The following is a 15062-nucleotide window of genomic DNA, read 5'->3' as shown; positions in this document are numbered from 1 at the left end:
AATAAAATTTGACAAACCAATTTATATAGGGTTTTCAATTCTTGATATTTCTAAATTTTATTTGTATGATTTTCATTATGATTATGTTAAGAAAACGTACGGAAATTCAGCTAAACTTTTATACATGGATACAGATGCTTTAGCTTATTTATTCACAGTACCTGATATTTATGAATGTATGAAAAAAAATTTGGAAAAATTTGATACAGCTGATTATCCAGAAAATAATATTTATAACATGCCTTTAGTAAATAAACGAAAAATCGGTGTTATGAAAGACGAAAACCAAGGCAAAATTGTAACGGAATTTGTTGGTTTGCGTGCAAACAGCATGAAAAATGAAAATATTGAATGAAAATAAAATTATAAAAAAAGCAAAAGGAGTAAAAAGATCTGTAATGAAAGAAATTGAGTTCAATGATTATAAAGAATGTTTATTTAGTCATAAGAATTTAATTAAAAAACAATATTTAATTAGAAGTAAAAAACATGTAGTTCATACAATTTTACAAACAAAATTAGCATTAAGTTGGCAAGACGACAAACGAATTTTACTGCCTAATACTACAGACACTGTACCATGGGGATATAAAAAAATAAATAATACTTGAATATGTTATAAAAATGAGTTTTTATTTTTTCCATACAATTTTTGTTTTTAAAATTATTATTTGTTAACTATTCTTTTTTCTAAAAGTTGTATCCAGGTAAAATCTTCTTCAGTATTGATGTTTGGAAAATTTTTTTGAAACCATTGTTTCATTTTGTATACATTTTCAATGGCACAATCGTAATTTTTACAGAGTGGATGCATTTCAGAGTGTGAAAATGGTGCTTTTTCTTCCATTTTATTGCAGTCTGGAGCACCTAATTGTTGTAAATCGAATACCAATTCGTTGTTCTCTTCATGATATAAACAGCATACATATTCAATCAAATCTTTAGTTGATCTTCCGTTGACAATTACAGGTCCTTCATTAAAAACACAATGTTGAATTTCAAAGAATGCCCTTTTATAAGGTGTTTCGCCAAAACTCCAGGGTATGCCATGAATTTTAGATTGACACCATAAAATTTCATTTTTCTCTCTTTGCGGACATTCTGCTGCAGGATATTCTTCAGCGAAAATAAAATGATTATCTTTCCAATTTTTATTTTCATATTTAGAGTCTAGCTCTAACCAAGCAAACTCTTTATATGAAAAATCCAAACACCTTTGTGGATTACCGAATCCTTGTACATCAATAAAACGAACCATGTTTTATTTTTTTATTATATTTAACAAAAACTCACAACTAAAATTTGAGATCCAACTGTCAGCCGTCAGAAAAAAACCTCACAATATATAGTCGAATCCCCACTCATCTGATTTCAAGAAGTACTCATAAGTTAGATTTATCAATCCATGTATTATGTCGTGAATCGAATCCCAAGAATTTACACAAAAATTTATTGCCACGTTTTTTTAAAATTTTTTCAACAAGATAAATGTCTGTGTATTTCACTGAAGTCAATTCTTCTTCATAAAAACCTCCTTGAATCGGATTATTTTCATAGTCTATGAGTTTATAAGTTACAGGATCAGTGCTTTTAACCTCGCTTACGGTAAATATTTCAGTCGTAAAATTCGGTGTATATCCTTTCTCAAAAACATTTTTATATTTACTTATACGTACTTTATCGCCAACGATATATTTATTTTTTGGTTTTCTATTAATTTTAAAATTTTGATAAATATTTTTTAATATATGTTTCTCGTTAACTGAATTAACATCTAGGGGTTTCATTTTTATTGTTCGATGTTTTGTATTATTATATTGTTGTAATATATCTGGTAATATTTTTTGCCATTTATATGAACCTTGAAGAGTAAACTTCTTCCACATGAGATTTTTCAATGTACGATTAAATCGTTCAACAATTGATGCTTTTAAATTGCTAAACGTGTGATATAAATGTATATTATATTCTTTCATTAATGTTTGAAATTCTTTATTCCAAAATTCTCGACCCTGATCAACCATTAAATTCTGTGGACGACGTTTTTGCACTAGGACAGATTTCATGGCATTGGTGACGTCTTTACCATTTTTTGATTTCACAGGAATTGCCCAAGCATATTTAGAAAATGTATCTATGATTGTAAGTAAATATTTGTAACCATTATTGACAGATGAATAAGGGATCATTTCAACAAGATCTGCTTGCCACGTTTCATCGAGACCTCTTATATCTACATGACGTCGAATATAATTTCTACGTGCTGGCCTATGAAGCTCTTCAACTACTTGAGCTTTTTTGTCCTCCATCAATTAATTCTTTTAATTGAAAATTAATTTCTGAAATATTTATCGTGTTTTTTGAATTTTTTTCAGAGTTTTCTTGAATATTTTTTTCTAAATAACTTAATTTATTTTTTATGTTCTGTGTAAAAATTTTTATGTCGCTGTTAGCTCCTTCTAGAATATTGAGCTTATTTTCTAGATTTTTTAAAGATCCAGTGAAGTTTTGATTATCACTTTCAAACTTATTTAAAATTGAAACTCGGTTTTCGAGATTTGTAATTAGATTTACGATATAATTTTTATTGGTATCCAATTCAACTACTTTTTTATCAAGCTGATAAATTACATCAGCGTTACGTGTTGCAAGATCTTGTAGTGATTCAATCAGAATAGATTGATTGTTTTGATTTATTTTTATTTCAGATTTAAGGGAATCTATGAGTGTAGTATTAGTATCAGCTATATCTCTCAAAGACGATGTTATTTGATACAAAGCTCGTGTCTCTTCTTTTACAATATTGCGTACTATTTTTACCGATGCTGCATCTGTAATCAATACAGGATCAGCGATATTACACAGTCTTCGATAATTAATATCATAATGTCCGTCTTTTGTTATTTTAAAACCCTCACCAGGGGGTCCACGTGTACCCTTAGCTTTTATTTTACTTTGTGTCAATTGGCGTCCGAAAACATCGATGCTCATGTTTGTTTGATCGATGGATATCAACTGAATAAATTTATGTTATGCACATTAATTAATAGATTATATTTGCTCTTTCAATTCTTCTATAATTGAAATTATTTCATTATCATTTCCATGATTTCCGCTGCTTGAGAAGCTATCAAAAGTCTAAGACGATCAATAAGCTCATTGGGATCATTCCAATGAACATAATCAATTGCAGAATTATTAGTAATTTTATATTTAGGCAAGCCGGAGCCTCGATGTGTTATTGAGTTGATAAATGGCAAAATATATTCCTTATATTTTTTAGTATTTTCGGTTCTTAAATCACCTTTTGGGTCATAATATTTATGATGAATATTTGTTAATTTTATAATATCAATAAAATTTTTTTCATCATTTTTCGATGGCAAAGCCTTAGGGCTACTTGAAAATAATAATTCTAGTAAGCCTGGTGTTTCATCATATATTGAATTAGCAATATAAATTTTATTATCTTTAAATTCAACTTGTGAATTTCCAAATTTGAGCATATTATCTTGTTTCAATTTCCGAATATTATAACCACTATCTGAATGCTTTTGTCTATTAAGTTTTTTTAAATATTTTTGAGTATTTTTTGGGGTAGATTGAAGCGTTTGATTTAAACTATTATCAGAGCCCAGAGCACTTGCAAATGATGAATCAGCCATTTGATCTTCTCGACCATCATTATCATCATCATCATCAGTTAATAAATCATTTTCATATTTTTCCTCTGTTTTAATTGACACTTTATTGATTTCATCTTTAATTTCTTGTTTTATATTATTGTGATTATTATTTTGATTTGAAGCCTCAACTAATTTTTGAAGTGGTGTCACAATAGGCTTGAATACATTGCTTGAAATATTATCTGATGTTTCTTGACCTAATTTCAAAATTTTATGTTTTTGTCTAATAGCATGACTGGCTCTAGCAATTTGACTCAGTAATTCTTTCTTTTCATTTATTTTTATTTTATTGTCCATATTGATGTTCATTACTTGACATCTATGCTACTATTGTCAACATACTTTGATTTTATACTGATATAACAATCAAAGCTTCCTTTTCTATATCGATTATTATTTATCTTTTTATCAATTACAATGAATCCATGTTTATCATCTTTCCAACATGTATAACATAAATTTTTAAATTCTGTGTATGTCATATCTGTATTTACATGATCAAAATATATTCTGTTTTAAATTGAGATCATCTTGCTTAAAAGAACTAAAAATTCGCATTATCTCGAATCAAATGTTTAGGTATCCGAGCATAAGTTTGACAGAGATAAAACAATCTACGTCTTGATGTCGACCCATACAAAAAAGCTCTAATATTATCTTGTTTTCACATGAAACATCATCAAAAATCATAACAGAGTTTGGTTTTGTATCTTGAGGTTGAAGTACTTGTTCATGTTCATTAAAAGGAAAATAACCGATACCTTTTACAGATTGTAATAATTTTTCTAGCAATTTATATTTTGGCTGATTCAAAGACTTTGAGTAAACATAAACATTTTCAAATCTTAAACCATTTTCATGTGTGATTATTGCAAATATTACGTTCGTTTTTCCTATACCGCTAGGACCACAAAATATTCCTCGAACACTGTTTGGTAGTAATTCACCATGTCTTTTTTTCTTTCTGTCGCTACTCTGTTGAATAAGTTCATCAAAATTGGTTACTGGTAATTTTTTGTTTTGTTTATTAAATTGCATCGTGTACGTTGGAACAAGTCCTGATTATTACTGAATCGTTTTGATATAAATACGTGCTCTTATAATCGTTAACATCAGTTACATTTAAACTATGATTGAGCACAGACGTCGAAAAAAATTAGGAAAAGGTGTTGTCAATAAAATCATTAATAAACTTCCTTTTGAGTTACATATCCCAAAATACAATTATTGTGGGCCTGGTACTAAATTAGCAAAAGATTAGAACGAGGTGATCGAGGTATAAATCCTAGACGAATCGTGTAAAGAACACGATATACAATACAGAAAAATAAAGATAACTTAGTCGCTAGACATCAGGCTGACAGAGAGCTTGCTGAAAAAGCGGCAACGTGTTCTTGCTAACGACTCTACTATTGCTGGCGCAGCGGGGAATAACAAACGCTATGAAAGCAAAAGTAAAATGGGTATGACATTGAAAAGGGAACTAGAAAAATAAAAAGAAAAAAGACCTTCGGTATCATTAAAGAAAATTATCACAAAAACTTACTCAGCCTGGAGGCGATCCTATCAAATCAATTATAAAGGGAGCACGTGATGCTGTGAAAAATCTGGTGGTAAAAAAATGTTCGGTTACCTCGTGTTTTACCATTACCAGCAAAATTGGAGGATTTTTACCGTTTTTAATGCCTATTTTTGCTGGTCTTAGTGCAGTGGGTGCTTTATCGGGTGGAGCTGCTACAGTAGTAAAAACTATCAATGAAGCAAATGCTGCAAAAAGTAGACTTGAAGAAAATAAACGCCATAATACAAAAATGGAATCAATTGCTTTGGGAAATGGTATTTTTGCAGCCTCATAAAAAGGATTTGGTTTATTTTTAAGCCATCAAAAACATGGAAACCCACATCGAGCGTTGACTGATATTGATCTCATCAAATATGCAAAATTTTAAAATTCCATTTTTCGAGGTATATTTATGAAACCTAATCAGGTCCTAGGAAATATGAGTCATCAATAATCAATCTTGATGATAAAGATGGTCCCGGCACACACTGGGTTGCGTATAAAAAAAAAAATGATCAAGTTATTTATTTTGATAGTTTTGGAGACTTAGGTCCTCCCGAAGAACTTAAAAAATATCTCGGTGTTGGTAGCATTAAATATAATTATAAGAATTATCAAAAATATGATACAGTTATATGTGGTCATTTATGTTTTTTAGCTAATTATAAATACATATGTACATACAGTTTTAATATTAGTCATGAGTGATTCGTTCACGCTAACACTGTCTGGAGCCTCCTCGATTCTAGAGGCTCAATATTTTCCACCAATAGAATTATCTAAAGATAAAAATTATGTTATGGGACTCGTTGAATTATTAACATTCAATTCAATACCAAATATTGATGAATACAATAATAAATTTCATGTAGGTGACTATATAATTACAATACCTACTGGCACTTATGAAATTGAAGATATTGAAGACTATATAAAGAATTACCAGAAATTTCTCTGAGTATTAAAGCTAATACAAATGAATTGGTGAAATAAATGTATGATAATTTTATAAATTTCCAAGAAAATAATACCATAGGTCGATTGTTATTTTCATCACAAATATTAACGCCAAATGTTGTGCATAAATCAGATTTGACTGTTACTATTATAAAGTCAATGCTTTGCGTATTGAATGTAATATAACGACAGGTGCTTACATGAATGATCGACCAGTTCACACGATTCATGAATTTTTTCCTTGTGTTCCAAAAGGATATAAGATTATAGAAGTGCCATCGCATGTCATTTATCTTCCAATCACCGTACAAGCAATACACAATATTCAATTAAAAATTGTTGATCAAGACGGAGACTTAGTGAATTTTCGAGGAGAAACTATAACAATACGTTTGCATGTAAAGCGCCTATAATAATGGGAATCGTTTTCACTAGAAAAGTTTATGGACAGAGTTATAAAAATCAATTGACATGCCAAAAGTCAAGCAGTCTTCAAAGACCTCTGAAAGTGATAACACGTCAGAACATTCAGTTTCTGAAAAATCTCGGTTTAAAACTAAAAAAGAAAAAGTAGTTATACAATTTTGTTGTTTTCTTTGCTTTCAACCATGGAAGAAATCTTAAATATTCAAAAACCTATAATATTTGATGAATCAGTCGCTCATTATGAGCTTCACACTCATCTGCCATATGGCGCTTCAAAATTTAATAATAGTGATGAAATAAGAATTGGAGTTCAACATCAAGACTTGTGTTTATTACCAAGTAAAAGTTCACTACATATTACAGGAAAATTTACAAAAAGTAATGGAACTGCTGTCGCTGCTACAACTTCTCTTGTTAAAATGTCAATTGCTCATATGTTTGAAGAAATTCGTTATGAAATAAATGGCATTGAAGTTGATCGTAGTAAAAATGTTGGTCTTACAACTTTAATGAAAGGATATGTATCATTTAACCCTAATCAAAAAGCATTTCTTGAAAATGCAGGCTGGATAAACGATGAAAAAATATTTGATAATGAAGGAAATTTTAATATATCCATTCCATTGAGTATATTATTAGGTTTCGCTGAAGATTATCGTAAAATAATTATTAATGCAAAGCATGAACTTATTATTGTAAGATCGAATACAGATACAAACGCATATAAACAGACAACTGTTGCTGATGCTGCTGCTGCTGCTGCTGCTGAAAATGTAAAAATTAGTTTGGAAAAAATTGAGTGGATAGTGCCATATATACGAGTGTCAGACAAACAAAAAATTCAATTACTTAATTTTATTGCAAAAGATCCATCTATAGCAATGAGTTTTCGTACTTGGGAGCTGTATGATTATCCTTTGCTACCAGCAACAACAAAGCATATTTGGAGTGTTAAAACATCAACACAACTTGAAAAACCAAGATACGTCATCGTTGGTTTTCAAACAGCACGAAAAAATGTTGCAAATAAAGATGCCAGTCTTTTTGATCATTGTAAGATGAGAGATATTAAACTTTTCTTGAATTCTCAATCATATCCATATGGTAATCTTAATATTAACATAACACAAAATCAATATGCTTTATTATATGACATGTTTGCTCAATTTCAAGTTTCGTATTACGGAAAAGAGTCAGAACCATTATTAACAAAAAAAGAATACATAGATCAGGCTCCTCTTATTGTGATTGATTGTTCAAAACAAAATGAATTTTTAAAATCTGGACCCGTTGATATACGACTTGAATTCGAATCATTCGAACAGTTTCCCGCTGAAACATCGGCTTATTGTTTAATATTACATGATCGCATTGTCGAGTACAATCCAATCAGTGGCTCCGTCAGAAAATTAGTTTAAATTTAATCCTAAACTCAAAATCTTTCATTCAATGTTTAACTTTTATGGAGTAAACATCGAAATGTTTAAAAAAAATAAATCTACTGACGAATATTCTGATAAAACTCCTTTGATCAAAGAGACAAAAGCTGAAAAAGAAGAGAGAAAACAACAACAATACAACGAACCGAAATCTAAAGATTCTAAACTTTTTTCTGCTTGGTCAAAAAAAGGAAAATAATTTTAAAAAAACGTTTTGCTTCGAAATAATGGATAAAAATACAAGTGGTAATAGCTCCTCGCGTTCAAGTGGAATGCAATACGAATCAAAAGTTGAAAAAGAATCGAGGAAAAATTATTTTGAAATATCTAAATCATTGCGAGGTTCTGAACCATATTATGGTTATGTAAAGCAAGGTAAATATGGCTCAGTAGGAGATCATCGACCTAAATATTAACTACAAGTTTTAATTGACAAATAATAAACAAATGGATAATAAAAATAAAATAAAACCAGAAGAAAACATTCAAAAATCAACAATAAAATATTTCAAACTCGAATGTCCAGAAGATATTGAGAAAACTAATCAAAAAATTCTGCAATCAATATTATTCAAAAGATGCATGTATTACTACCACTACCGTACACGTGATGTATACATGGGCGTATGCCTATCGATCAGCAAGACGTGGAGAATGGGAAACAATGGCTCGAGATCATGAAAGATTTCAAATGCGGATTAAAAAATTAAGTGAAATTATAGATCCAATATTAATCAAAAAACATAATGAATTTTGTAAAACTAAAAATAAATAAAGAAACATTTTTTTAAAATACAACATTGGTTTATAGATATTTATTTTACTTTTATATAATACATTTTTAAAAATTATTCTTCGCTGTTTGTTTCTTGATCTTGTTCTTCAATGTCTTCTTCGCTTTCTTGTTCTTCTATGAATCTCCGTTCGATTTTTTCATTTTTATTCCATAGCTCAAATAATTCTTGTATGAGTGGTGTTAAAGTTGGAATTGCAGTCCGATCAAAATATTTTAATACAAGATCCTTTTCATCATAGACGTATGGTGGTAGCTCAAATAAGTCAATTAATTTAATTTGACTCTCAGTCATTGAATATACTTCATCATACGTATCCAAAAACATTTCGAATCGTAGAAGTTCAACTTTTTTCCAATGTATATGTAAATCTTCAAGAAATGACTCCAGCTTTTCTTGTTGTGTATTATATTCAGCATTATTCATCAAAAAATTTTGATAAATTTCAGACTCTATTTGACACTGGTCCATTATAATTTTTAGTTATAACTTATATTTACTTTATTAATGTTCACACACCACAAGTTGATATATTAATGAGCTCTACTCAAGCTTTTTTCGAATTCACAAGGCCCCTCTTTTGTGTATATATTGATGCGTGCGCACATGCACTGTAGTGTTTTATAACGTATATGTAAAAACCGTTGACCCTAATTTTTTTTTAAAATAAACATTGGTTAGTCATCATAAATTTTAATGCTCACATAAAATATATATGTGAGGTTTTATTATTTTTTTCAAATTATTTTTTTTTTATTATTTTGACATGGAATACAATTTTTTTTTTTTGGTAATGGTCCATCAAATGCATCTGTATATAATCCCAAAAAATTAAAATGTTCTTTACAACGACGCTCTTCGATGAATTTATGGTTGTTTTTCAGATTTTCAGGCAATTTATCCCAAATTTCATCCATTGATTCCGAGGCGTATGAAAGTATAAAATTTTCTGGTAAAATTTCTATATCTTCTTTTCTAAGTTTCGATAAATTTTTTAATGCATAGTACAACTGTATAGATTTATTAAGAGATGATTTCTCACCCCAATAATTCTGAAACCATAGTTTTAATTGTTGCACATTGTCAAGTGCACAATGACAATTACGTATAGCATAATGAATTCCTGGATGACTTGTTATTTGATTTTTTATTGTTCTTATCCCTGGAGAATCCATTGAATATAAATCAATTATTACTTTTGAATTGTCAGTGATTTCATCCAACCACTTTTTTTTCTCGTCACCTTTGACGTATATATAACAAGCTGATTCCAAAACGTTAGAAATTATCAGTTTTATGTCATTATAAGATACATCACCACACTCCCACGATAACCCATGCCAATTGCGTATCAACCACAGATTAATTGACTTGTATTTTGCAGGTAGATGATTCCATGTATTTGGTGGCTTAAATACAAAACAATGTGTTTCGTTGTTTTGAACATTAATTGCAGCAAACTCTTTTAAAACAAATGCGTTGTGAGGTTGCTTAAATCCTTGTATATCTACAATCAATTCCATATTTTTTTTAACTTCTTCGTCACGAACACGTTTAATGCACTGATAGGTTTTCAATTAAAAAAATCGTTTTGTAGAAACAAATACATATATATACTAATTTACATATACGTAAAACTTGATATTATTATGTTGCCCCACTTATATCGGAATTTTTTCGTTAATGACGCATGCTTTTATTTTATATTTTTTTCTAAGAAAAAGCCATAAATTTTTTATGTATTTATATGAACGAAAACCGTTAATAACGTTTATATAAACAATCTCTTTCATCATACATGAGTCAACGACATCCGGTCCCCGTCTCCCGTCTCCCGTCTCCCGACTCCCGTCCCCCCATTTTTAATCTCCATACTCTCAACCCTCATCCCCCCAATCTCAACTACACACACATCCCTCAATCCTCAACATCTTATCTACACCCCCAACTACCCTCCAAAAACTACCCTTTATTTTTTTTTTTTTTTCATTTTATTTTTTTTTTTTACAAATTTTAATTAAGGGATGATTAATTAAGGGATGATATAGAACCGGCCCTGTTTCCCTACTGCTTCCTGGTTCAAATAAATTTCGGTCATAATTTGCCCATTTAATCACCGATATATCTTCATCTTCTTCTACTGGACAAACGTTTTTGAACATTTCATATTGTTTCAAGGACTTGATCTTTCGATATTCTTTATAGTTAAATGTATTTTCATTTGTCATAGCACGTGAATAGTGCTATACTGCTGATAGTACTTTACTGTGGTGTTTGAAAACAAATGATCCAATTTTTAAGCTTTTATATAATCGATGATGTTTTTTGATGAACTCTTTTAAATTAGAAAAAGAATTTTCCGTGTAACTAGATGCCATCACCAGATAGTAAATTTTACGAAGCAATATGTACAACCACCAGTATTTATTGGTACGACGACCATATTATTGACCTACCAGAATTCTAAAATATTTCATGAGGAATGCCATCTCAGAAGAACTTGATGCGAATTTATATTTATCAAGAGAAGATAGCTGAACTTTAAGCAGAACATTAGTTCCACTAGCATAGTCAATAGATAATGATTCAATATTTTGGTTCAAGGTATCAAGTGTAAACGAACCTTGAGAAATCATTTTTTTCAAAATAAGTAGCATTCCTTTTGAATAAATACCTTCAAGAATGTCGTGAGTTGGATCAAGTGTAATCATTTCCATAATAGGAAAAACTGGTTCAAACACGCATTTTTTCATTACTCCATGACTTTTTGTACCAGTATTTTTTACTTTTTGCACATCTTTATCATAATTTGATTCGTTTCTTTAAAAGCCATTCATTTTCTTTATTTCAGCATTGTCTGTCTTGTCTATCGGCTAAACAATTTCTACAGCAAAAGAGGGCATGGCTAAAGTTTGTATTAAAGCTCAATATCTGATTTAATCCTAAATTATCTCCTAGAATATTGGATACAACTATATATACTCTTTGAATAATACCATTTACTACAATTTCGATACCGTTATTTTGTAAATCTGTTAAGTCCTATTACACTAATGGTGTAATAAACGCCACTCATTTTCTTCACTCCTCGGTGGCTCTCTAAAGGGTCATTTACTTCATAGTCATCAAAATAAATTTTTATTGGTATTATGAATTTATCTGTGTTTTTTGCTTTTATATCTTTTCAAACTGAAACTTGCAACAGTGAATACATTGTATATTCATCATATTCTCTATTGAGATCATCGGAAATCATTGATAGAACATTTGGTAGTGCTAAAAAATTTTTTAAGACAAGTTTTATTGGAACAACTTCGATCTGATGTTTAACAATAACCAATTCCAGTTTCTTATTTTAAAGTCGGCGATACTTCTTTGATGTTCCAATTGTAACAGTAATAGGCTCAACCAACAAATTTTTTTTCTTGAAATATTTAAAAATCTTATGTTCTGAATCGAATTGTGAGAATATTTTGCTGATTTAGTGATTCGTCCTGCCATCCCACCTTGAACGTATAGGCAATCAAAGAAAATTTTTTATCTGTCGATCAGACGTTACGTTAACCATGTTCCATCCGTCGACATTCTTATCGTGAAACGATCCGAAATTCCCCGAAATTCTGCAGTTCCGCAAACCGCCCTTCTTTCCGCTGGACATTAGTTACTCTATCTTAATTGTTATTACCACGGATTTTGTCAATATGCGTAGAATATTGATAATCGTTACTAAATGAACAGAAACAGTTATCGTAAGGACAGCGCACCGTTCGATTCGGAGATTTATGGCATGTACGAAAATAAGAATATAATTCATTTCGAGTGTGTAGGTATATGATTGTTGACACACAGCACCGGCATCTGTACATTTCGAAGAGAAAAAAGGAGTGTACATAAAACAGTTCTGAGACGTGGTTGATTCCGCAGAATCTGCGAGATCCCATCCCAGGGGGTCCGCTAATTAATTTAACCTTTTTGATCGCCACAAAGGTCATTACATTAATTAATTGGGCCAAATCATTGATTAATCAGGTCAAATCGCCGCAGGGGTCCTCTCATTAATAAAATAGAGCAATGTAGCGCTGGGGGGTCTTAATTTTTTCATAAGACGCCATATTGGTTTTTTCGTAAGACGCCATATTGGATTTTTTTTGATGTCATCTTTGGTTTTTGAAAGACGCCGTCTTGTGTTATTATTATCAATATTTTCCCTAACCGGGATTTGAACTCGAACCTTTGGCATGAGAGTTTGGCACGCTATCCTCTGAAACAAACAAGAGATTATGCTATATCCAATCGGTAAAAGAGTATTTCTTCATATATTTTACTATGAAAAACTAAATCACCTCCGGTAGCTCAGTTGGTAGAAGCAATGGACTGTAAATGGTTTGATTAAAATATGACAGATATTCATAGGTCGCTGGTTCAGATCCGGCTTGAAGGAATATTTTTTCGATTCTATATAAAACCGTGTTGATAGAATTAAAAAAAAACAAATTTGTCTCGATGATGGTTTGAACTGAGGACCAATCATTTTATAAGTTGGAACCTCAGCTCTTGCATCATCAAGACAAATTACAGAAAGTATTGTAAAAATTTTCATTATTTCATCATCTATTTGATGTTTGTAAAATAAGTTGTGGAAGGGGTAAAAATGGTAGGGGTAAAAGAGAAGTGGAAGGAATAGAAAAAAGACGGAAGTAGTTATTCAGAGGTATGAAAGAAATATCATCAGTTCAGAACTGTTCACTAGACAGTTGAGTTGAGTTGAGTTGATATATATTAAGGTAAAATGTCAGCATTCATTGATTTTCAAGGATTTCAAGAACCTCATTTGTCGTAAAAGAGTTGGTTATCCAACCTCTAAATTCAAGATCTTCACCAACTATAAAAATATTCAAACCACCTTGTGAAAAATCACATCTTACTGAAGAATATAAAAAAACTGTGAATAATTGTGTAAAAATTACCATGGGATATCTTGGGAAGCTGGTCATGATCAATATAATAACGTATCAACAATAACCAATCAAGAATTAGTTGGAAAGTTTAATTATTTATTTGTCAAAGGTGAAGATAGAAAAAAATGATTAACATTTATTTTACGTTTAAATCTAATGACAATTTTCAATTTGGAAGAACTGGGTTGTTCAAATACAACAATATTAGAGACAGAACATCTAGCAATACGACATATGAATTCACATCCTTTATGCAGTTTTTACAAATGTGCATGAGAAAATGCACAAAGACAAAAATATTGGTATATTGAAACATTTTAAACGAGAGCCAACATAAAAAAATCCATTTCACATTTTTGTGCAGTTGAAAATATAACTGAATTGACACAAAAAGATATTGCTGCACTTTCAGTGATGGCTATTGATGAAAATTATTGGCTATTGGGAAAAGCTGATGGCTATTGGGAAAAATTATCTGTAGAACAACGTTCAAATCCAACAATTTCAAAATTGAAACGATGAAAAAAACATCCAATACAAAATTATTGTGAAGATGAAGTTGCAATATCTTATTATGCACTAGAAAAAGATTGTTCAAAATGTAAAGAAGGAACTGACAATGGGGAATTGAACTCTATTATTGAATAAATGATCTAAAACTAAATTTTTTTTAAGTTGTGAATTTTTTAAAATTATCCTTCCTTCCTTTCTTAGAATATAAGATATCAAAAAAAATAATAGATAAATAAAGATATAGTTTGTATAATAAAATAATAGAAACAAGTTTCGACAAGTTTTAACATGTTTAAACAGGGAAAATAGAAAAAAAAATCTGTCTAGATTTCATTGTTATAAAAATTGATGAATCATCTTACAACATAGGATTAAAAGATTCAATTTTAGAAAATATTATAAAATATATATAAACAGGAATTAATAGCTTTTTTCGAACAAATATTCTTCATATCTATTGTTATAAATTCCATAAAGAAGATTTTGCGATTAAAAGATCAAAAGATTAGAATAATAGAAAGTAAAAACTATTTTCTGATAACAAAAAATTTTTAGTAGGGATAAGCATCACCTGGTTTTCCTTCTTCCACAAAATATCAACCAATCACAACGTTCCCCCACTCTTAAAAAAATTCATAGTAGAGATAAGCATAACCTGATTTTCCTTCTCCCACAAAATGTTAACCAATCACAACGTTCCCCCACTCTTAAAAACTTTTAGTGGAAAG

At 30.1% G+C, this 15062-nt stretch overlaps 1 protein-coding gene across 1 annotated transcript; it reads left to right on the top strand.

The window, feature by feature from the left end:
- Positions 1-6812: 6812 nt before the first annotated feature.
- On the top strand, positions 6813-8048 carry LOC122856409. Its single transcript, XM_044158079.1, has one exon. It carries the CDS (start codon positions 6813-6815, stop codon positions 8046-8048), a length of 1236 nt encoding a protein of 411 aa, XP_044014014.1.
- Positions 8049-15062: the final 7014 nt, after the last annotated feature.

Source organism: Aphidius gifuensis, linkage group LG5 (assembly GCF_014905175.1).
Source record: "Aphidius gifuensis isolate YNYX2018 linkage group LG5, ASM1490517v1, whole genome shotgun sequence".
In the NCBI taxonomy this organism is placed as follows: Eukaryota; Metazoa; Arthropoda; class Insecta; order Hymenoptera; family Braconidae; genus Aphidius; species Aphidius gifuensis.
The sequence above is the reverse complement of the archived record's forward strand: the minus strand, read 5'-3'. Positions and strand labels throughout refer to the sequence as shown.